Source organism: Chiroxiphia lanceolata, chromosome 12 (genome assembly GCF_009829145.1).
Source record: "Chiroxiphia lanceolata isolate bChiLan1 chromosome 12, bChiLan1.pri, whole genome shotgun sequence".
NCBI lineage: Eukaryota > Metazoa > Chordata > Aves > Passeriformes > Pipridae > Chiroxiphia > Chiroxiphia lanceolata.
In genome coordinates this window covers 9,715,741-9,740,023 of record NC_045648.1, presented here as the reverse complement: position 1 = coordinate 9,740,023, position 24,283 = coordinate 9,715,741, and the positions used below count along the sequence as shown (strand labels likewise).

At 37.4% G+C, this 24,283-nt stretch overlaps 1 protein-coding gene across 8 annotated transcripts in view; it reads left to right on the top strand.

The window, feature by feature from the left end:
• Positions 1 to 24,283, top strand: part of ADAMTSL3 (ADAMTS like 3) — a 179,987-nt gene that overhangs the window by 35,110 nt on the left and 120,594 nt on the right. For all 8 annotated transcript variants that reach the window (XM_032700359.1, XM_032700363.1, XM_032700365.1 and 5 more), the window contains exon 3: positions 572 to 691. In XM_032700359.1, coding sequence (XP_032556250.1) covers positions 572 to 691 — 120 coding nt within the window. The remainder of the gene's footprint in view (positions 1 to 571; positions 692 to 24,283) is intronic.

Genomic DNA, 24,283 nt, shown 5'->3' with positions numbered 1-24,283 from the left:
TGTCTTATGAACATGAGTAGATCAGCTAAGCAAAAGCTATTTCTCTAATGAGGGCCTAGGTGACAGACAACCCAGCTGGAGGTACTGTGATTCTGACAGAATTAGCTCCTCTGTAGCTCGAAATGGATCCTGTTAGTCTATGATTCTATGTCTTTGTATCTTCCTTTGTAAAAATAAATACACTGTATTTACCCAAAAGCCTGTTATCTGCAGCAGCCAGTAACTCTCTGGTGAAGTGTATAAAGAATAAGAAAGTATAATGTTGCTTCTGCAATGTCTTTGAGCAGTGATGGTTGATTTGCCAGAGATGTTCTCTTTTAGTTTAATAGGTGATTCTGCTGTTGAGGCATCTTGCCTGATTTTGGACCCTTGTATTTGGCATGTCCTCATCACAGATCTCTGCAGCAAAGTATCCACTCAGAAATACCGTGCCTGAAAACACAGCACTTCCCCCCCTCCCTCCCCCCCAAGGAATTCATGTCTAGTCTTTGTAATTATATTCATAGAGTTTTTAAAGAACTTTACTTGTGTTTGTTGTAGCTGTAACGTGACCTTTCTGAATTTCTTGCAGACAAGAGCAGAGCAATCCCAAGGTGCATACTTCTTGCCTGAGTTTGCACTTTCTCCACAGGGGAGTTTTCTTGAGGATACCACGGGGGAACAGTTCCTCACTTACCGTTATGATGACCAGGTCAGTATCCCATATGTGAAAATGATAGAGATTGTCACATTCATGGAATTCTGAGATCCCAGGTTACTGTGAAACGGATTAAGATACAGAGAGTGTGTTTATCTTTTAAAGGCATGTCAGATTGAAAGCAAAGTGAATGATAACAGACTGCACAAAGTGAAAATTAAGGCACTTAATTGCAAAAATAATAAATAAAAGCACTTGTTGAAAATATTAATAGGATTTAGTAGAGAAAAAATCGGCAGTGTTTTAGTGATGTGTTGATGCTTACAGTTACTTCTGCAAAATGTGGAATTGGAGGTGGTTGTCTTTTCTGTGAATTGTTTGACTTATCCTAAGTTGTTCTATTTCATGGAAAAATCAGTGTGAGGCAGATCTTGCATTTTCCAGCTTTTGAAAAGTCAGCACATTATATTAGTTCATGAAGTTTTCATAAGGGAAGATTGGGTGAATTATAAAAAAACAAATGGGAAGTGTAATAATGGATGGAGCAGTGTTTAGAAAGCAACAAATTATGTTTTTTAAAGTTAAAACTCTTTAATGCTTTCTCCAGACCCATAGAAACATTATGTTAAACATGGAATATAGATATAAATGTAAAGAAAGCAACATGAAAGAAATGCTGTTAATCTTGGCAAGGGATCTAAAGTAAACCTAGGAAATGTGTGGTGTGCTGTGGAAATTTACTCATAACACAATGTGTTCCAGCAGTCAGTTGAATTTCACATCAAAACTGTCTGAATTACATTCATAGACACTTACAGTGCGTTTCTTAATGTAAGAGGAGGGAATTAGTTAGGAAACACTCCCTGTAGAAGTGAGAGAAGAGCCAAACTTTCCCTGCAGTGCAAGGTATGGTTCTGCCAGTGATGGGCAGTTTTATTTTGAAAGATGGTCTCCTTGCAGGAGCTGCTTTGAGAAAATAGTTTGCTCATCACTACTCTAAAGAGAAGGGAGAACTAAGATGAGTTTATTCAAGCTGAGAATCTTCTTAGGAAGTCAAAAGGAAGCAGAGAAGATACAACAGAAAGCATGCTGAGCTACTGTGACCTATTTGAATTTAGTTTAAATGTTTACAATAATTCATATTTTTGCTACCCTAGAGGGTCTTGATTATCAACAGAAAGGTACTTGGATAAGATGTTACCTGGACCAAACACCTGGGAAAGCAATAACTTACAGGACAGTAAAATGCAGCTGCAACTCAGGCTGCATTTAATGACAGTAGTTGAAAAAGACTATAAAGGTTATACACTTTGATCAAAATAGTTTCTATTTAATGGAGCACATTTTAGAGATGATGATAAATCAAATATAACAGAGACTTGGAGTCTTTGACTAGACTGTTTGGACTATATGAATACATAGCTGATTAAAAAACAAACAAATTGAATCCTCCTTAAAAAAAATCCTCAAATATCAGCATAGTTCTATACAGAAGCCATTTCCAAGCTCAATTCCATTTGATGGAAAGAATTCCCCTTGATGGAAAGCTTTCCATTAATTCCACTGGGATCTGAGTTGGATCTAGGATATGGCCAGCTTCTGTTCTATCAAAAATGTGATTTAGTTTTGAGGCCTGCTCTTCCCAGACACTTAGTGAGCAGTATGAAATTAAGTTTGAATTCTTGGAATTGGAAATGCTGCTGGAACATCAAAATATTGAAAATAAAAGCAACTGTATTAGTAGTAGTTTTTGTGAAAGGAAATTGAGTCCCTAAGCATTATTTATTAAAAATTATAAATACTTTGAATGCAGATGGGAACTGATCTATATCTTTAGCTTACCTTCCTGTGAGTAAACCAGAAATTCATTGGTAAATAGAAAGATTATTCTCCTTGGTTTTCTAGGGCATTATTCTTAGGCTTGTAATAACCTGCAGTTCTAATTATAGTTTTGATGAAATGTTAACCCAAAACTCATTTTTATCATGTGATAAAACTTGGCCAGAAAACTTGAATTTTTCTTGGTTTTTTTTTTTTTTTTTGTTTCATTCTACTCTTTCTTTTGACCTTTACTCCTATGAATGGAAGGAAGTCTTAAATCAGAGAGTGAAAATCCTTCATCAGATGATCTCTTGAATCTTTATAAGCTGGTATGGATAGGTTTGATACATGGTAACTGTGATAAGGATATGCAGGTGAATAGAAAGAGAGGAATTTATGTACAATGAAAACCCATTTTTAACCTATTCAACACAGAAATTGAGTCATTACAGGAAGGTTGCCACATAAATAAAAAATGCAGCGGCATCTTCTCACAGACCTTAATTCCTTAATTCAGTTTTAGCAATTCACTTTCTATCTTGTCCTACTGTTAAGGGATGCTGGCCTGTGGGAAATACACTCCTTCCTTTTCCCTGAACACCAGAACTGTCCTTTGGGCATCCCTACAGGGTCCTGGTGTTCCTATACATCCAAAGTTACATTAGTGTTGTTGAAAATTGGAAAAGTAAAACAACCTTATGCACTTGACTCGGACAAAACAGGAGATGAGTCTGATCTGATCTCCCATGGAAATGATACCTCCTCCTGTGTCCAGGGAAGGGAGCAGAGAGGTTCCTGAGACTGTGGCATGGAGGTGGCAGAAGAGGGTGGGTCACAACCTCTGTTCTTTTGGTTAACCAGTGTTGAGACACTTGCAGGAAGAGCGATCCTTCTGTATCTTCCCAAGTGTGCCCTTTTCTCCCTTGCACCGTTCCTTATATCCAAGCCAATGAAATTTCCAGTTTGTTGGGATAGATGGATATTATTTTTATGTAGCAGCATCCTCATTGTCATGATCCAAGATTAGTTTCCTTACATCTTCCAAAGGCAGGAATGTTTCAAAGGGGTTTTCTTTGGCTATTGTGTGTGATATTTTTCAAGCAGGGAGCCAGTTTAATCAGGATCATTCATTCCTTTGTTAGTAAGTAATCTCAGTAAAATAGAACTAGCTGTTACTTAAATATTCAAAAGTATTTGCTATCTGAAACGACAGACTTGCAGTTTGAAATGGAAGATGAGTAAATATTAATGGGAACATACTGTACTCTGCTCTAGCACAGCAAAATTACATATGGATTCATGTTGTACATGCAAGATAGTACATTTTGTTCTGGTTTAATCTGGCAGAACTGTGCTCTCATTTTTGTACAGGATTGCACTAACCCCTTTGCATATTCTGTTGCTATGTGTGTACTTTAGAATTACATGCAGATGAAATTCTTTGGCCAGATATTTTCAAAATTCACTGAATATCTTTTTTTATCACTCCTGTGACTATAGAAGGAAATACCTTATAAGACCTGATCAGTGCAGATGTCACCCCTGATTCACTGGGGTGACATCTGCACTGAATATAGTGCATTATAGTTTTGATGCATTTACTGCTTTATCTTCGGAGAAAAAGAAAAAAAAGTGATTCAAAGCAAATACTTTTCCAGGATCTGAAAGAAGAGAAATGTTTAAATTGAACATTTTCTTATGGATCCTGCATTGGTCACCAAGTCATGTCTTGTATCACTGCACTGCATCCTACATTTCTAAAATTCTACCGAGTCAATGCAGTCTAAATCTGACTTGGTACCAGATAGGTTTTGATGCATAGCCAAAGATGACAGTTGCTGTTAGAACACTAAGATTGAAAAAATATGCCCCTCTCCTATCATTCATGAATGAGTTTGAAATAAATACATAAGTAATAGCTCTTTCTCAAATTTTGAGATACAAGTTGAACCTTGCCATAAGAAATAGTTTCCTGGTTTTCTTGCTGATTTCTTTTGGCTTTTCACCTTTTAATCTACTACAAGGAATTTTTTTCTTTTCCAGAATACTAGTAGTACTGGAAAGCTTTCTTGCAGAAATAAAATGTTCTTGTTTTCTGACACTTAAGGTATTGCTTCCAAGTATTAAAACCATTCCATATGACGGACCACCAACAAGGACAGCAGTGAAAACTTCGTTGGGCTGACTGTGTTTGAAGTACATTTCCACTTTGATTGGCTGGCTGAAAGAGTGCTCTTGGAGGGGTGGGTAAAAAAAAGGAAAGAAGAAAGAAAAGGAGTTTATCTTTGAAGTGAGAAAATGTTTGCTTGACCAGTTAGCTTTCTACTTGACCTTGCTTCTTCTAAATTTTATGATGTCTACCAGTTTAAACTCACAACAAGGATAGCCTGAATTAGATATATGGCACTAAGCAGACCTATTCTGGCAAAGAAATCTAGTGTTTCTAAACAAATACTAATGAAAATCTGCACTGTCAGACTTATGAGTGTTTTAGCTATGTGAGGTAAGGTAGAAAACAGTGACTCTGTTTCAAGTAGATGGGCAAGTTGTAATACACAGGCTGCAGCTGTTACAGTCCTTTTAATAACTATTCTTTCTTTGGGTTGACTAGAAAGGTCTGTTATAAAGTGAATGCCAAAATTGGGAGAATGAATATTCTGATAAATGCCTCGTTTTCCACAAAGAGAAATATTCTGGCTTGGTTTCTGCTTTTAAGGGGGAAAGCAGCATGGCATTACAGTGTTAACTAAAAAAAAGGCAGAGAAAAAGTCCCCCGGGTAGATGGAGCTCGTTAGCCCTGTAAGGCCATCCATCTAAGAGAAGGTCACTCTATACAAACCTACGTCCTGAGGACCTCACTGCCACTGTCCAAGCTTGCTCGGCCCCGGCAGATGAACCTCAGGATTAAAGGGTGGGCTCAGCTCAGCACACACTGTGTCTCACCTAAAAAATCCACTGCGCAGGCTCGAAGGGCAAAGACCCTTCCCAAATCTTCGTTCGCGAAGACTGGCCATACATACAAAAAAAAGGCAGTAAAACCCAGGATCTGAATGACTTCAAGAATTAATATAGAAATAAATTGATGGAACCCATTATTCCACCTTTTTATTTGTAGTCAGACAGCAATAACTGTTTGTGTTTGTTCTGTAAGTTTTTTGTGTCATACCAAGGAAACTATTACGTGGACAGAAGTTGTCTTACGAGTCCAGCTGGACTGACAGGCATTTTTCCCCAATTTCTCTCACCTACTTCCCAATTCCACCTGCTGCTGATTGCCATCCTCCCTACTCTGCCTCTGGAACTGTGAGTCACAGCTTGGTTTTGAGTATCAGCTGCTTGCTGGCTTCTGCCCCCAGTCTGAGCCTTTTTATTCCATTGCCAACTAGTTTGCATCTAAATCACCAGAGAAATGGAGTGACACCTTTTCAGGCTCAGAGATGAGTCATGTAAGGGACAAACTTATTTCAAATTAACACATCAGTGTTAATTTTTAAGAATTCTAATTCTGAGAAGGGAGTAAGATCTGTAGTTAGTGCATGCTTGCTACCCATGTACATAAAACTCCAGTACTCTTCTTTTGAGGAACCTGAAACTTCTGTTATTCTCTGGCATGACGTTTTTGTTGATACCCTGAAAAAGCATCCAGAACTATTAAAAAGACTTAAGATCTTGAATCTCAATGTCTAGCTCTTCACTTAGAGATTATTTTTTGAATAAACAAACTGTTTTCAAGTGGGCATAAACTATTTCAGGCATTTTTCTACAGTGAAAACATTCCACTAACGAGCACTTAGTGGTTTCATTTGTGTATTTGGAGAGTGAACTGATAAACTTAATTTTATCCAAGCACCAGAAGTGCAACTGGTGATATGTGGCTATGTGAATTTCAGCATTGTGTTAGAAATATTGCCTTTCTACTGAGTAAAGGAGTCCTCACTCAGCTGATATTAGAACACCACAAATTTCACTGACTTGAATCCTGCAAGTTGTTCCGTTCTCTTAGCTGGGACATCTTGTGTAAGTAACAAATTATGAGGTCAGGTTTGTGGTACTCCATACTAATCCTACAGATGTTCATAACGAGTTTTAAATCACATTCAAAGAGTTTACAGCCACGTGTTTGTAAGGTTGTGTGAAGATAAAAAGCATCATTTGGTGTTTCTGCAGAAATTTAACTGAAGGTGATGTTAGGTTAGATTTTTAATTTTTTTTTTATATCTTTATATTTTTGTTCCCAGGTTTAATTTGGGCCTCTCTATTTTTAAGGGTGATTTTGTTTTGCTTTTTTGGGTAAGGAAATTAGTTCCATAATCAAGCGAAATGTGTTTCTGATTAGAAGTGGAAGGGGGGAAAGGGATTCAGGGATTAAGACCAAATGAAAACCACTTACAATTTCAGGCAAAACTACTCTTACAGAAACTGGTACTGCATAAGTCAGGCATGATCCTGTTCAAACAATACTTTTGTTTTGGCTAATTGCTGGCTGGAAGTGTGTGGCTAGCATATGCCCAAGTAATTATATCATTACTTGTGTGTGATAGGTTGCTTGGTGAACTGAAAACTGTTTTAACATACTTTTGTTTGCTGGCAAACTGAATGGGGAACTGGCACTTTTTAAAGCACCAACTACCATTTTAAACTCAGGGTTTTGTTCTTCAGGGAAAATAGTGGAAGTGCTGTGTGTAAGAATTACAGACTTTCTTGTTTTCTATTACAGCATTAATCCCAACGCTGCCAAAGGTCTCTGTGTGTAAATCATACTTACAGAAGCCAGTAGGTCTTCACCTTGTGCAGTACAAGAGCCTTCACAGGGAATCTGTAATAATATAGTTTCTGCAGAAAACACATTTTATATCATTTCAGTTTGGATCAAATACATTCTACGAGGCTGTAATCCTATTCCACCAAATTCTGTGGTGAAACTCCTTGGCCTGGGTCCTTAGTCCTTCTGTGGCTGTGATAATTCTGGCCTCAGCGGCTGGCAGAGGATTCACAAGTAGCAGAAGCAGCCCCTCATTTGTAAGGTTCTCCCCCAAAATGATTTCTCAAGGAAGAAAGGAGAATGGATCTAAGCTTTCAGGGGTTTCTCTTATTCTTGCTCCCCTGGCAGCTGGACAGATACTGAGGCTGCTCCAGAGGGTGATAAAGGGCTATGCATGTACTTATTTTCTACCTTTTTTCTTAGGCATATTTTTCAGGCCACAGATTCATGTTTATTCAGTATGAGGTTGCTCTATAGCAAAACAAAAAACTCTTTAAGTGCTTTGCTTTTATAGTGTCTCTACTGTGCTCATTTTTCATGAAAGACTGAATTTTTTAAACTCATGTTCAGTGTTTCATGTTCTGAGGTTTTCAACATCAGGTTTTCTCATACATATTTTTCAGTTTTTAGCAACTGTCTTAAAGTATTTTTATTTTCTTTCTCCAAGGAGCAGGCAGAAGGATGCGTACTTGGGCAAATACTGTACTGTAAAGTCTTTAGCTCAATTCTGCTGCACTGAACTAGTAACAGGACACCTGATGAAATGAATTAACAATATACAATATACATTCTTTACAGGAGATCAGTGATTAAATAATGAGAGGTTGATACAATGCAAGTGAATTTACCACTGACCTCTTCATGCCCCCAGTGCACCCCCAGCAGTTGGCACATGTGCTTATCCAAGAATTTTGACATTGATAAAGGCTTAGCTTCAGACTTCTAAATTAAGACTGAAAGGTCTAGAGGTAGCAGAATTGATCTCACACAGCTCTGATGTTCCACTGCTCTCATCTATCAATAAGAGTTCATTGAGATACAGTAGAGAAGTGCTTCTAAATCAAAAAGATACATTTCAAGTACTGCGGGAAATGCAATGCTTGGAACTGGGCAGTCATTCTTCAGATAGACATGGATGAAAGGATGTTTTAGGCTGATAAAGTCCAGTGGCTCATTAATCAGTTTGTTTACACAACACAAGTACATTTTGGAACTATATCCTTTCATTGGTCTCAGTCAAGGCAAGAGCAGATTTGGTTTAGTTTTTTGATAATACAGCTAAATTTATTGAACTTCTTGATGTTTGAGCTTCTCTTAAATTTTGGACAGATGAGAAGATAGAATTGTATTGCTGAATTTTTCATGAAGGATGGATGTGATGTATTTGATTTTTTTTTTTTTTTCCTTCTGTGCCATTTCTGCCACAGATAACATTTAAAGACCCATGAGAGTTTATAGCAGCTTATCCCTCTTAACATGGAAAGCCTTAGTGCAGAAATGAAGGAAACACCAGTTTATAGTGTCTCTGGAATAATGATTAGTAAAATGCCTGCTTGACAAAATGATTCTTTCTGTGTAAGGTGTTTCTGATAGAATTATGTTGTTTGCAAGGCAGTGGATAGTTTAAATGGAATTTACATTGTAGAGCATGTGGATAAACATCCCTCACGTGCTTGACAGTCATCCTTCCAGACCTGTCCAGCATGGGAGGAAGATTTATGGATGGCACAATGACCTTTTTAGTAGAGATGTACTTGAACCTAAATTTCTTCCAATTCGTATAGCACTAATGTGGAAGAGGCAGGGGAAAATCTTTTAAAAATCTGCATATCTTGGCTTTGTTTCTAGAAATACTTAAAACTGTGCTTGATTTCATTAACACTTGCATAATGAACTAGCCTTGGGACAGCTAAAGAACAATCTCTGTACCACTTCAAACAGTTATTTTACTTTACACTGTTTCAAAATAAGTGTCAGCATTGCTAGTAAACCTAATTTATTTCTACTATTAAACTTCAAAAGCTATTTCTCACAAGGAAGAAAATTACATACATTAATTACCAATTTTGGCAGTAACAGCAAAAATGGTAAATGTAAGTTCTTGAAAGGATCACTGCTGACAACTGTATTTATTATTTTCAGGGCTTAGAATGTGTTACAGGTTGTGATACTGTAGGATCTGAATCATGTTAATGCTCCTAATGTGAAACAAACTATGCCAGGCTTCACAACACACATTAATAATGTGCTTTTGATATAATGACAAAATAAGGGGACTGCCTCTTGTATTTCCCAGCTTTCAGCAACAGTCTCTTTTGATACCTCATTCAATAAAACTGTGTTTATGTGATCCAGCATAGCCAGGAAGGGTGGGAGCTCTTCTTTAGTGACTGGATTCTAAATCTTCATTGCTGTTTCATAAATAACTTGCTCAGTTTGTGAGGGGGAGTTATGCCTTTGTTACTTGGGTATGTTAAGAAACTGCTAAGGTAATGATTGGTGAAAAGGAAAGTAAGTCAAGCATATCTGAACAGAGGAAAATGGCATTATTCAGTGTTTTTGTCACAGAAATCAGAACTGATTTACAGAGCAGATTGTAGATGGGCAGGAATGATTGACCTTCAGGATCAGAACGATTCTAGGTAGCAAAAACACTACAAGAAATTTTCTAATCTTTTTAAACCATTACCCCCAAGAAAGCACTGAAAGTTTGGGTCAAAATTCCAGCATGCAGGATATCCTGTGAATGCCAATAGATTCTTTTTTTTTTTTTTTGGGTATCTGAAACTATTTACAGAAATAAGGGCTCTCATGTGATTTGAGGCAACAGTTGAAGGTGCTTCCTTGAGTCTTTTTTGCGGTCTTTGGTAAACTTGAATGCTATACTTGAACATTAGCCTTCAGTACTTTAATGTGCTTGACACAAATTGTAGGTTCCATGTTTTGTGGGGTGATTGGCAAATCAGACATTCTCCCCACACACACTTTTACTATAGACAGGCAACTGTTGTGCTGATTCTTGGTCTAGAAGGAAAGGCAGTGAGACCTCAGAGAACTGGAAACAATCTGGACTTTTTTTAATACTCTAAGACTATAAAAGTAGACCTCTTGCCACTTGAGCCTATGTAATCTAGCTTTATAAAATTATCTCATTGCTAGTAAATTTTTTGTTTGTGTTATTATGCTATGAGATATTTTCATGCTTTGATGGTGTAAGCCTTTCTTCAGTTAACATTTTTATGTTGCATAAGAGAAAAAGGACTTTTAAAAAGGCACCAAACCTTTAACTGATTTACAGGTTCATGAAGCAGACTAGAGTATTTACACATGGGTGAGAAAAATTAGTTGTAATAGGCTGCTGTATGATGTGGGATGTTTTTGTAGTTTTTAAAATAGCCCCTGGGAGATGGTTGCAATTGTAAATACAAGATATGTTCTCTTTTACCTGATTATTTAGGCTTTGGTCCAAAAATCATAGTAATTTCAATAGGCTTTGGATCAGTCCTTCATTTTTTAATGCAAAAGGAGATTTGCCATTGGTTCCAGACAGATTGGATTCAGGTACCCCAGAAGAAATACTATAGACTGTTCAACCAGGCCATTACTGGGAAATGGGATAGATGCTACAGAGCACAAGCATCACTGCAGCCTTGGTGTTCTGCAAAAAGACAAGTACAATGTTATTTGGGTTTTTACTGAATTTTCTGTGGTATATACAAGCAAACCTACTTACCACGAGTGTTGAAATGAATCCTGTGTTTAAAATATTTGATCTGTTTCATTAATTGTGTTGTACTGAAATCACCTAAAAAATACTGACAAATTGTGGTTTACTACTCCATTCTCATGCCCAATCTTTGCTAAAAATATGCACATCTGCTTATATATGTAGCATATAAGTCACTGATCTTCCTTTGTATAAGTAATATAGTTGTATATGGCATAAATCTGAAGAAACAAGGCGTTTTCTTTCAGACAGCTCAAATAATGCCTTATAACATCAACACAACATATGGCAAAATACCTTTTTTTTTTTTTTTTACTGTTTGGGAAAAAGTACTTAGCATGCATCAGTTTTACTTACAATAAATACAGTGCATTGGCTTGAATGTTTTTTGATATTAATAGATGATGTAAAATATTCAAATATGAGAATATAATACATGAAATTTTACCACCTTTGAGGGCTGACTTCAGTTTTAACTATTCAGGGCGAAGCATTCTAATGTATGAATCGGAATTATATCCTAAGTCTCTTATTAAAGTACTAGGGGTAAGTTTTAAACTCGTCCTGCCCTTTTTATTCCTTTTGAAAAAGATTTTGTTCTTTTTCTGCAGGTATTTTTATGCTTTACAGTGAACTTGCCAGTTAATGTTCATTCTTATCCTGCTTCTTCAATATTGAGGCTATAGGATAGTCTGTTTTTCTCATACTTTCAGTTCTGCATTCTAATGAATGTGAGTCAAAGAAAAGGAGGGTGAAAATATTTCTTATGAATAGTCCTTTTTCTATGCATTTATGTGACTTCCTTTTAATGAAGGCTATTGCCCCAAAATAAGTTTCAAAAAGGATGTCTTTTGGGTGTCAAAGGAGGTTATCATCCTTCCAAGATGTAATTTTAATTGAAAAGATCTCCTGTGCTTTGCTATACGAGAGACCAAGGTCCTGCATACTGAAGGGAGGCTTTGCTGGCAGCGCCACGGAGACTTCCTGAGAATTGGTTCCACATATGTTTGTTAATATTTTGGTGAGTGTGGACAGAAAATTTGGAACACTGTCTAGAGCAGATAGGACAGATGACTTCTTGCACAGACCTTACAGTCTAGGGCCCAAACACTTATGCACATGCATAACTTAATTCTTGTGAGGACTCCCATCTACGTCAGAACTACCCACATGAGTAACGATGCACATGTGCAAATGTGTCGGCAGGATCAGGACCTCATTTCCAGCCCTGCTCTTTGAAATTCCACGGTTAAACTGCTGTAAGGACCCCAAAGAGAGAGAGCACCTCCAGGGAAGATCTGAATATCTCCTGTTCATATTGCAGTGAGTGGAAGTTGAAATCATTTGTTGTAATACGATGGGGCCAACAGGTCTTCCTCTTCCATAGCTCAGATGTGCACTGATTTAATAACTCTCCCTACTCCAGCCTTGTCATAAAGCTTACCATGAATTGCAGTCAGTCTAGTTTACATTTTAACCACTACTTTTTCATAAATGAGGGACTTGAAACCATTTTTGCAGATTGACGACATCAGAAGATTTTCCAACTTAATGAAAAAATCCAAATGACCACATAATATTTTCAAAGAACAGGCTGATGGAGGCTGGCCTGTTGTCAGAAAAATAGTGTATGAATTAACTCTGCTACGTTATGATTTAATTTAAAATTAACTTACGGTTTGTTGACAACATTCATATTTTATAGAATAGGTGTAGGGTGCAAGCTTTCTGTATTTCCTACCATGAAGAAAAAAAACCCATTAACTCTGACATCTGTTTTTAGCACTTTCCTTCATATTTTTGGATGAATGCCTGGCAAAAGCTGGAAAGCGACTAAGAGATCAACCAAAGATGGCCTAAGGGCCTGTTCCCAGCTGGTACGACATCTGGAATGTTATATAGAGTGGATAAATTCAGAGTTGTAGTTTAATAAGATTGGTATTCAAGCGTTCGGCCTACAGCAAAGGAAAGGACAGTGAAGCTGACAGCCTGCATGGTGCATGATATGTCAAGGTGTCTGAAATATAATTTGCTGGGTTTTCACTTTCATTTTGGCAGATCCCTTATGCTTATGTATAAACTTTCATCTAGTATTGTTTTGAACCCTTTAAAAAATAAAGGGTGAAGTCATATTGGTATTATATCCAGAATCTTATCTTTTCTCTAAGCTTAGAGTATGTCTGGGTTTCTTTCTTTTTTTCCTAGGAAAAAAGTGCTAAAGACAGATTTTTATGAGCTGACTAGAAATAACTTAAGCTGCTACCTTTGCAAATTTTAAATATATGCAGTCTTTTATAGTGAAGATTTTACAGAATCATAAAGTATTCAGGAATCTGGACTTGTGCTCTATGGAACCATACTTGCAAGATTTATGTCTCAGAGGGCCTGGGGTTTTTTTCTGTTTAGGGTTTAATTAATCTTTGGACTGCCTAATCTCCAAACTGTAATTAGATGTGTTGCTCGACCAGCCCAGCAAAGTTACAGGAAGGGATCAGGGCAGGGCTGCCTCCTTACAGCAGCTCTGAGCACGGTGATGCTGGGTCACAGAATGAGCTGAAGGTGATTTCTGTTCGCAGCCCTGCAGCTGCACTAACCAGACAGTGTGCTTGTAGGTCCCTCTACTTTTGGATTGCATTTGTGTGTCCCAGTATAAGGCTAAACCTTGCAGATGTTTTGCAGTGCAGCCCAGAAGAGGATAAAGGCTGTGTGCCATGTCCTGCAAGGTTCAAACCTCAGGTGACTGAAGACAGTGATGCAAAGGAATTTGCTGAAGCATCTCTGTGTGGGGCTGTGCTGTTCTGCACGTGGTCCCTTTCTGTTTTATGGCACTATGGGCTTCTCTCTTTGATCTACTTCTTTCCTGTAGGATGCTGAACAGGGGGAGTCTGTGAGATTGCACTTCTGATCTGGGACAGGACTGGCAAGGGAGCGTGCAGTGGAGGAGGGCGTAGGGTGTGAATTGTGACTGGGCTGTTATCTAAGGCCTTATTCCTCTGTTTTTTTAAAAAGGACTTGGTTGATAATTCCTCAGCACATTGGTAATTTCTATATTATTTATTGCTATGCAGCATCTTGTAGATGAAGACAAGGTACTTGAATGTGATTTGGCAGGAGACCAACAGAGTGCAGGAGGAGGTGGACCTAGAGAGAGAGTAGAGATGACTTTTGCAGCTGCACTTTGGTAGAGGTTTGGGTCTGGAGGTGGGAAGGCCAGATCTGAAATGACTGCAGCTGGCGAGGAGAAAACTGATTTGTCTGCAGGGTAGTGTCAATAATTGCTGTTTAGCTGTTGGGGATGTCAACAAAATCTTGCTATAAACTTGTGTGTGTAGTACAACTGAAGCTTAAGATCATACAAAGCAAGAACAGCAAAGCCTGTTCATTCTTTGATAACACAATATGCAAATATTTAGTTGTTATAAGTAGCAAAACAGGGAAAAAAAGGAGTGATTACCTTGCAAATCTTGTGACTGTCTCCTTCTTGCCTTGTCTTGTGCTCAGTCAAACTTGCTCTGTCTTAGTGAGTTTGGGGATAGCTAGGGTACTACATTACCCTGGTATACAAAATAATGGTAACAAAATCTAATTCTAGGTAGTCCTTACAAAGGTAACATACTTGAACAGATACTCTTGGGAGAAGATTGTGGTACCTCCCATCACAGAATGCAAAGTGTTTATGTCTGCTTTATTCTTTTCCATTTGGTTTGATTCCACTTCTGTAGTATCTGCTGTTACAATACTTTCCATCTAGTAGTGCTCTGAGTATAGTGTAATATTTTTCCGTATATTTATTGGTTATAGAATATTTACAGTTGACTCAAAATTCTTCAAACTGAATATCATGAATATTACTTTGCCTTTGGAGTTGCATATTTTGATCTTAGTTCTCCCCTGATTCTTCTGCTCTTCTGCCCAAACAGACCCTGTCATGTACTTACATAGACAAGTCTTTCACAGGTGCTCCAGTAGCCTAATGGGTCTTCCCAATCTCAGGCAGCTGTTTTCCTACTAGAATAATTTTCACTTTTTTCCAGCCTATGGGTAATGCATTTAGAACAACAAAGTGGCCACCTAAACAAACACTGTGTTAAAGTGAAATGTGATGTTAGCACCACAGTTTTGAGTGATTTATACAGTAACATGTTGCTCAGTCTCACATTACTGTTAATTTAAAACTGGAATAATCTGATGAAAACAAGCCAACAAATATATAATGGGATTGGAAATGGGAGAGGAGGCTCTACTGACAACTTTAAGACAGGTAACTGTCTGCATAAACTGTTGTTTGTAGTGCAGACCAAAGTTGTTATGTTCCTGTTATCTGTACAGTTAGAGATTAGGTGAATAATATTAAACCATATGGAATAGATATTAGTTTACATAAATGGTGTGGATTTAGTTGGAGGAGTATTTTCAGACTGAAATGAAGGATGTGCTTCATTCTTGGTTGGAATTTAATAATCATGTTAAAACAGCTGTGTGCTTTCTAGAAGAGACCTGTGGTTATTATCAACACTATGTGTCTATTAAAGACCATTTTGTATACAATTTTGTTACATTTTATACTTTGGGTATAAACTGTTAGTACCAGGAACAGAAGGATTTTCTCTTTCATACACTCCCTGTGTAACTTCCCTGTGTAACTTCTTTGGTAAATGAGTTTACACCATGCAATATTAATATGTTTCTACACCTAAATAGTTTGTCCCTGCAATGACAGAAAGTATTTTTTTTATACCCCTTTGTATTCACGGCACACACTTCTGCAGATGTCGTTACTTTGAAGTGAAAACACTCTCCTATTTCTTAGGGAATACTTGCTTATTTTTGAATGAAACAATGCTACTAGCAATCATGTAAACCACTCTGTAAATGGAATTTTACCAGATTATGATGTGTACTTTTGCCTTCAGGAGGTTGATTATTATTTGTTATAATTCAAGAAGGTGTCAAAACTCCAAGAGCTTCAATGCAGTCACATTGGAGGGATCTTATAAGAATTCTGTATAGAACTTTGAAAGAACTGCAAATGAAATCATAGCTCTGATAGCAGGAATTTTTAACAAGTCTATCAAAACAAGGGTGGTACCAAGTGGCTGGGGAATAGCTAATGCAATACTGAAATATACAGAAGGGAAAGAGCCAGGAAACTCTGACCGTGTCTGTCTGATCTGAAGTGTATAAGGCTTTGGAATGCTTTTAGAGGAAGGAATAATTAATAACAGAAAGGTAAATGAAAACTAAAAAAAATGGATTTATCTGAAAGATCAAACCTATCTTAACTCATTTAATACTTTTGATGGGGTTGGTTTTTTCCTTTGTTTTGTTTTGATTTGGGATTTTTTCCTTAAATGAGAGGAATATAAGAGACCTCATTTATCTGGACTTCGGTAAAGCAATTTGATATGATGCCACACTGAATATTACCTTCGAGGAGATGTAGTATGATGTGTGAAGTGGGAAATGAATAAGGAATGGGAGAGAAAGATGATAACTGATGGTGCTGAAAGAGGAATACTAGTCTAGAAAGAAATTACACACTGGGTTGCTCTGGGACTGGAGCTGCTTAATGTTTTGTTAATGACTGGGACAAAAAAAAGATTAAGATTGGGCTCATTACACTTCATATAAATGAAGATAAGATAGAGTTGGGAGGAACTGTCACCACAGAGGAGTATGAGAACAGTACAGTAATAACTGGATGATTTTGAAGATGGGAGTAACGAAATCAAGTGCATTGTCATGCACATAGAGACCATCAGGAAATACTTCTTTGCGGAGTTAATAAATGGAAACAAGGTAGTGTAGAACTCTGTTCTACCTTACTAGTATTGCTGAGGTCTAATGTGGAAAATAACATTCAGAAAACAACAGGAAAAGTTTATCAACCTGATTGGGAACTGAACAGCTTATTTTATAATAAGTTTATTTTTTATAGTGGCTGAAGAAAGGTGTTGATGACGTGACTGCTGCCTGTCACTGTATGAGGCTAGAAAAGGAGCAGCAGTGGTATTTCAAGACACTATGGGCACACCAATAAGTGTATTGGCCTTCAGATACTCTTACTGTGGAAATTAGAGGGAGGGTTTCTGGCCATAGTGTGAGTAAAGTTCTGAGGTAGCTGCCCAGCAGCAGTATTGAGGGGGAACAAACTGATGTCCTTCATTAGGATACACAATCTTTTACAGAAATGTGATGCTGTCACAAGTCTGTACTTGGAGCCTCAGGAGCTCCATTCCAGAACTGCATTTTTTGGAGTACCAGTTGTGGGAGAATACATGCCATACTGGCCGTGCACACATATTTGAGTTATTTAATGCATTGGCAGACAGAAATGGTATCTCCAATATTTAACTAGTTTGTGCACATGTTATTTTGAGTGCTTTTATAAATATTTAGTAACTGATATACAAAATTAACAGTAGATTCAGGGACATTCCTAGCCTGTATTACTTGCTGAAGTATTTGTACTTTGTTCGTTTGGATTTTTATTTCCTTATTAAAGTAATTTTTCTTAGCAACCTTTATAGTTATTAACCTCTGTTTAAAATAAAATTCCTTCCATTAACCCAGAATTTCATGGATGACATGCAGAGATGAAGAAAATTTCCAACTGGTTTTGCCAGTGAGCAGGAATGCATATGCATCCATATACTGTTCAAGTTAGCTTGGCAATAGCACTGTAACTTTATAGGTTTATATGCTTATACTAGGATAGTTCCTGCTGTTTTAAGTATTGTCCAGAGGGTATAATTTCTTAAATGAAAATTGTTTGAAACCATTCATTTTTTGTGTGACAAGTGAAGGTATCAATTACTTATTGCCTGTATGGAATAAGAAATGTTAACAAAACTCAACTTCTGAACCTCCTGATTGGTAAATTCTTGGCCGCCGTGTTAAAAGATCATTGTTGTGAATCAAGAAAATGCTCTGTTTTACTCTTTCAATGTCACACACAGGACACAAAAATAGGAGAGCAATAAAAAGGAGAAGGTATTTGAGAATATGTACAATGTATTACAATTTAATTCCAGTTGTCATTAAGCATGGTATTATGGCAGATCTACCCACTCCCTCCTTTTGTCCATCTCTGTGCTTTTGTCTGGCCTTATGTTTTCTGCCTAAAGATTTGGTGCCAAACTACTGAAAGCAGAAGGACTGGGGTTTCACTGTGGGAATTCTTCTGCTTACTTCAATGAGTCTCATTTTAAATCATGATACAGCTTTCTCTTTCTTTACATAAAGGTGTGACATTTTATAGCTCACACATTGAAGGCCGTTGCACTGAAACTTTGATGTGTGTAGTGAGAGCAGGATTGTGCCCTCAGGATTCTAGAAACACAGAGAATTGAATGTAGATCCATTTTAACTCATTTCTGCCTCTGAGACTGAAAGAAGAATGGGGCACTGCTGATTTCCAGTGCAATTAGGCTCTATCTTACACATGATACTTTTTGAAGGATCTGGTTGATATAATGAAAGATTTATATCAGTTATGAGCTGTGTACTTTAAATCTTCTGCCCCATGTATCGTATGGTTGAATTTCACGTTTCCCTTAAGCCTAGGATTTTCATCCAGAGGGTCTCCAGGCTTTTCTTGGCCTTTCTAAGGTGTAGTTAAACACCAAGCTTCAGTCAGGAGGGTGACAGCTTATAGCTGTGAAACAGTAAAGTTTAGCTGTGTGTCAGTTGAACCTGACTTTTTGTAGAGAGTGATTGAAACTGTTCAAATATTTCTGCTGACATGAACTTGCTGGAGCCTGGACAATGGTTTTGTCTCATAGCAAAAGCCTTTCAGTTCTTTGGAGAGAAATTTTGAACAGTTTTTTTGAGGTGGAAGAGTTCCTTTGTAACACTGTGCAGGGAAACAGTGTTAGGTAGACCATGCAGAATTACCAGACAGGTACGTCCCATGCCTGAGTTGTTAGTTCTACTTTACCTGGCAATATTTTGGCCTAAAATCATAAATAAAATAAAAGGTGACACAGAAGCATGGAAGCAAAAAACTTTTGTTTATCTTAGAGGTATTTCCAATCAGTTGCCCTCAAATAGTTCTGGGAGTGATTTTGCTATTCCACATTTCTGCCAAGCAGAGAATCATATGAAAATAAACAAATTTTATTAGTCTGAATGCTTTAATATAACTTTTTAGTCGTTAAAATAACATTTGTAATTTTTTTCTGAAAATACTTACTTTTTTAATAATTTGTTAACTTACTCAGAAATGTACTGGCATGTGCAACACTTACCTTTCTGAAGAAAAAGGGTTGATCCACTTGACACAAGTAGCAAAGCTCCTCTGCACAACCTTACAAATCTTCACTTTGTAGATAAGGTCATTCGAGGATATTTTGTGGTTGCTCACATTTGAGCAGAAATCACTATTAACGTTGAATTGAGATAAGAGTTTGCCAGCCATAAAATGAATGGCTTAAAAATTGGCCAGCTATTATGACTACTTTTTATCTGTGGCCTGAACAAGGAGGATGTTTGAGACATCCTCTGTGTGTTTTGAGATAGTGGCCAGGACTCTGATAGGTGGTGGCTCTGAATGGACAGAACAATTAGGGAGCCCCACTGCTGTTTGGGTCTGGGTGACTTCTCTGGCTTTCAGGGTCTATCTGTTTAACTCCATTTTTAGTCTGGTTTCTTAATAAGACTTAGTTTCCCTCATGTATTCAGCATCATTGAGACAGAACTTTGAGAGTTGGATCCCTTGTCATATGAGAAAAACTAAGATTTCCAAATTTAGACCCAGACAATGGTAAAGTCTATTCTGCATGTTTTGGCTTTGCAGGGCTTCAGGGCAAGGGAAGATTTGTTAATCCGTATCTTCTCTCTGTAATTAGTGCTTTTGTAAAGTGCTGTAAGATACTGGGTTGGGTGGTGCTTCACAAAGCTAATAGATTTCTTACATCATTACAGAACACTTAAAGCATTCCCTGAACATGCCCTCTGAAGAGTTCTATAGGTGTATGCCCCACTAAACAAAAATACGGACAATGAAACTGGTTTCTGTAAATTTGTTATTTTGGCATTATTTCAAGATTTTTAGTAGGCTGTATCGTGAGAATACAAACTTCAGTGTATGTTACTCATAAATCTGGAAGCGCTGTGGTTTCTAAACAGCAGAGTAATGGACTTGGGAGGTCTTTAACTTTTCTGAAACTGGTATTTTAAAAGCTTCATGTGTATTTTGGTTGGGATTTTTTATGAAACTATATCAGATTGGTGCTAGATGTCAGTTAGAAATGGACATGGCCTTTAACACATCCCCTCCAACCAAAGTATGGTCTGATAACCAGAGAGTAGAAGTATCCTTGAGAAGAGTCAATCTACTTGGATACTAAGTTCACTGCAGGCTTGTGTTAGGAGTCCTTGATGGAAGACCAGAGGCAGGAAATGTGTGTGTGTGTGTTTAGGGATTTGCAGCAGTTTCAATGACAAATGTTTTTGTACTGCTCTTTTAAAAGACCTTTCTTTAATGCACATCTAGAAATGCAACTCATTGACTTTGATAGCTTTGTTTAGAGGATCCTTCCTTTCTTGAAAGATTATGAATTCATGGCAAACCTAAAATGGGGGGAGACTGTCTTTTCTTACTACTACGTGTTCATAGTAGCAAGCTTTTGTGGGGTACAGGGGATTACAGGGTAAGTTTTTGAGCTTGTTTTTGAACCAGTGTTACAAAGCAGAGTGCATATAATTGCTCAGGATTTCGTTTTAAATAAAATATTTTTCTTATCTCTGTAATTTTTTTTTTTTAAGCTATCACTTGGAGATAGTCTGGCTTCAGTTGGAAATAAAAATTTACTTCAAGGCAATAGTTGTTAATATATTTGTTCAAAGCCACTCGCTAATGGGTTTCAGTTTGATTTATAAAACAGTTCTCTCTTATCGTACAAACTTTAATAGTTAGCTTTTGTTCATGGAGAACTGAGGGAGTGAAGTCAGTTTTCACTGAGACAACACTACTGAAATAACAAAATGAACAAGCTATGACTGAAAAGAGCCTTAAATATAAATGTTGTGATTGTGACAGGGCTAATGTTTGAATTTATGAAAGAATTTAGATAAGTAATATGATGTAATGCTTTCAGAATTTAAAAGAAAATAATTTTTTTTCTTAGATAAAAGGATTCTGAGTAATTGGTTTGAATATGTGAACAAGAACTTACAAAGTTTATATATGAAGAGTAGTAGAACCCAATGTGGCAATTTTAAATGCTGAGTTGGGGAAGTACTCAGTGTGCGCAGGCTCAGCACAACTAAGGAAGTTTGCAGCCATTGGGGCTTTGATGACTGTGGTGCATTTCTGGATGCACAGATTATTTTCATGCTTGGTTTTCACTTGACAGTGGGATTGCAATGGTTTTCAGGTGTACACCTCCCCTCTCTAACTAAAAACCACTCAATTTGGCTTTTATTCAGTGGGGTGGATATTGGAGACTAAATGGAAGCACAAGTCGATGCAGAATGTTACTCTCAGGTCACCCACACTGCAGTGTACTGTGCATAGAAGGTTAACAGGCTGAGTTGGTTTCCTGGCCTTTGAGTTCTAAAGTCCATGTTCACAGGTTTGTAGAGGGTGGCTGCAGTTGGGATCAGCTCTAATCCAGCAGATAAGATCAGCTGCAATGCTGCTGTGGGCTGCACTGCATTTTGGATGTTAAAGACATGGAGGTTTCAGTGGAGAGTTCTCAACTGCTTTTTGCTATGAAAGGTGGTTTGAAGCTTATGAATAATCTGTGTGTGATAGATGGCTTGAGTAGGTTTCACTGGGTGGTGGTATCAGCTTGAGTAGATTCATATAATTTGCATATGTTCATGGTCTACATAAGAATAAGACTGCTAAAGATATCAAACCCCCAGAAATAACATCTAAGCTGCTATTTTTCTGCTTTCATAGGAAGAATTTAATACTGAGGTCCGTGGTAATAACCTTTAAAAAATCTGCCTATAGTTGATTGTGAAAGTGCTTTAAATAGCTACGTTGACACTAATAGTAAATATTGTCATGGTCATAAAATTGGTCCTGGTATTTTCGGAGACAGCAACGTATTTCTTCAAATTTTTATTCAGTCAAAATTTCTCTGAATAGCACAGGATGTTACTCAAGACTTTGGAGTGAAAGGAAGGAGTCATGGATCTTTCAGCACTGGTGACTCTGCTTTTGGAATAGTTGAGATTGTATGTAGTTACCCCCACTTGGTCCAAGGAGAGGTTGAGTTCTTGCTGCTTGCAAATGAAATACTTTTATCTACATTGATATTTAAGTAGGTGTTGAAATAAAGATTAACACAAGCAGGGTGGAAATGGCACCTCTTCCTGTAGGACAGGAATAGTTCCATAGCAGTAGGACTAGGGAGCTGATACTGGGGTTCCCAGCCTATAGGGTGGGTGTTGATGCTCCTGCTAGAACAAAAATACCCATTGAAATTCGTGGGAGCTCATATTAAAGACGGAAGTATACAGATCTGTATTTTTTGATACAGCAGGATTGACAGAGTTTCCTGCAATACAATATGAGAAGAAAGGCAAAACTGTTTCTCTTCTGAAGTCTATCGACTATAGAGGCTGGAGAACTGTGGTGCTAGTACACCTGTAAAAGTACATTTCAGGGAAAGGAAAAAGATGTAATCTTTAAAAAATGAGTAGGTTTTGTGGTACCTTTCAAAGGGACAATGGAACAGACTGACAGGAAAAAAATACAAACCATGTATTGCACCTAACTGCTGAAAAAAGTGGATTTTTTCAGTGTCTGGGATGACTCATACAGTGATAGGGATTAGAGTCTTTATTTTCCAGCATTATTGGTTCAAAGTGAGTAGCAATACTGTAGTTCTCTGAAAGAATTGGAGGACAATGAAATAGTGATTTCTGTCACCTTACATGCTATAAAAAGAATCAATTCTACATGATTTATATCATCTTGCATTTTGTAGATTTCTAAGTTAAAATAAATATACGTAAATATATATTCTGTTTGAAATTTGAATTTGCCAAGATTCTTTAGTATCCTTTACTCTTTTTATGTTTTCCTTGTTTATGGTGAAGGGTGAGGTAACATAATTGACTTCAGTTTATGGCATCAAAATCTCCTCATCTTATCTTTCCCTTTGGAGAAGAGTTTATGGTTTGTGTCTTAGACTCACAGACATATAAAAATGTAGTAACACTTTTGGTTCACTTCATGGAGCTCATGCACTGAGAGGCACACCCTCTACTCTAACAGATATCTATAACAGATCCCCACTCTGGCTGGGGATTCCCACTAGACATAGAGATAATAGACCCATAATGTGTAGGTGTGACAATGGAACAGAACGAAGGCAAAAGATCTCCTTGAGTCAGGTGATTCTGTGCATAGTGTGGAAAATTCTTGAATATTTTTACTTCATGGAGAAAGGACCCTTTGCTGGTATTCTGTCCTGGCTTACTGGAGTATCTCTCATAGGAGGCCTGACGCTAGGCAGGGCTGAATGCCTTCTCCAAATTCAGAGATGAAATGTGCTCATGTTTCACTCCTACTTTATTTTTATATATGACGTTATGTGGCTTCATAGGAGAAAACAAAGCAGGAACCATCACTGGAAACCTTTTTTAAATAAACTTTGTCCATGATGTCATAATTCACTTACTGGGGGGGTTTGAGAAATTAAAAACAAAACTAATGCCTAAAAATGCCTTTTCTGATGTGTGGGCAGTGATGTGATGAGAGCATAGTTTTTTTTGAAGTAATTTATCATGTAGTAATTGTCATCATTCCCATGCTACATTTTTCTCTATAAGATTAGGAAGCAATGGCATTCTTTATGCTTAATGGCACAAACAATTATAGTACTGACTTGGCACTGGTTTGCTGCTTTGGCTGGCCCTGATGCTGCTGGTTTTTAAATTGGCTGCAAAACAGCCCGTGGGACCGATGTATAATCGGTCGTCTGTTGGCGCGTGGTTCTGGATAACATTTTTCCTTTGACTCATCTCTGATTGCAGGGAGTTTGCTGTAGCATATTGGAGAGTATGGCTGTATGCAAGTTCCTTATGAGCTATATGCAAAGTCCCATTTATGGTAAAAGCAAATTGTTTCACATATAACAGGAAAATATGCACCATCTCAATTTATTGTTTCATTGCTCCTTGGGCTTTCTGTTGGAATTTAGCATTATAAACTATTTCTGATGTTCCAAGTTCAAAATATGTGTGACTGAGTTTGGCCAAATAGTGCTTATACTCTGCTTAGACGTTATGCTGCAGAAATTAAGGTTGAACCAAACTGAGCATCACTGTAGTGCTCTTTTGTGGCTGAAATGACATCAGCCTCTGTGAGTGTTTC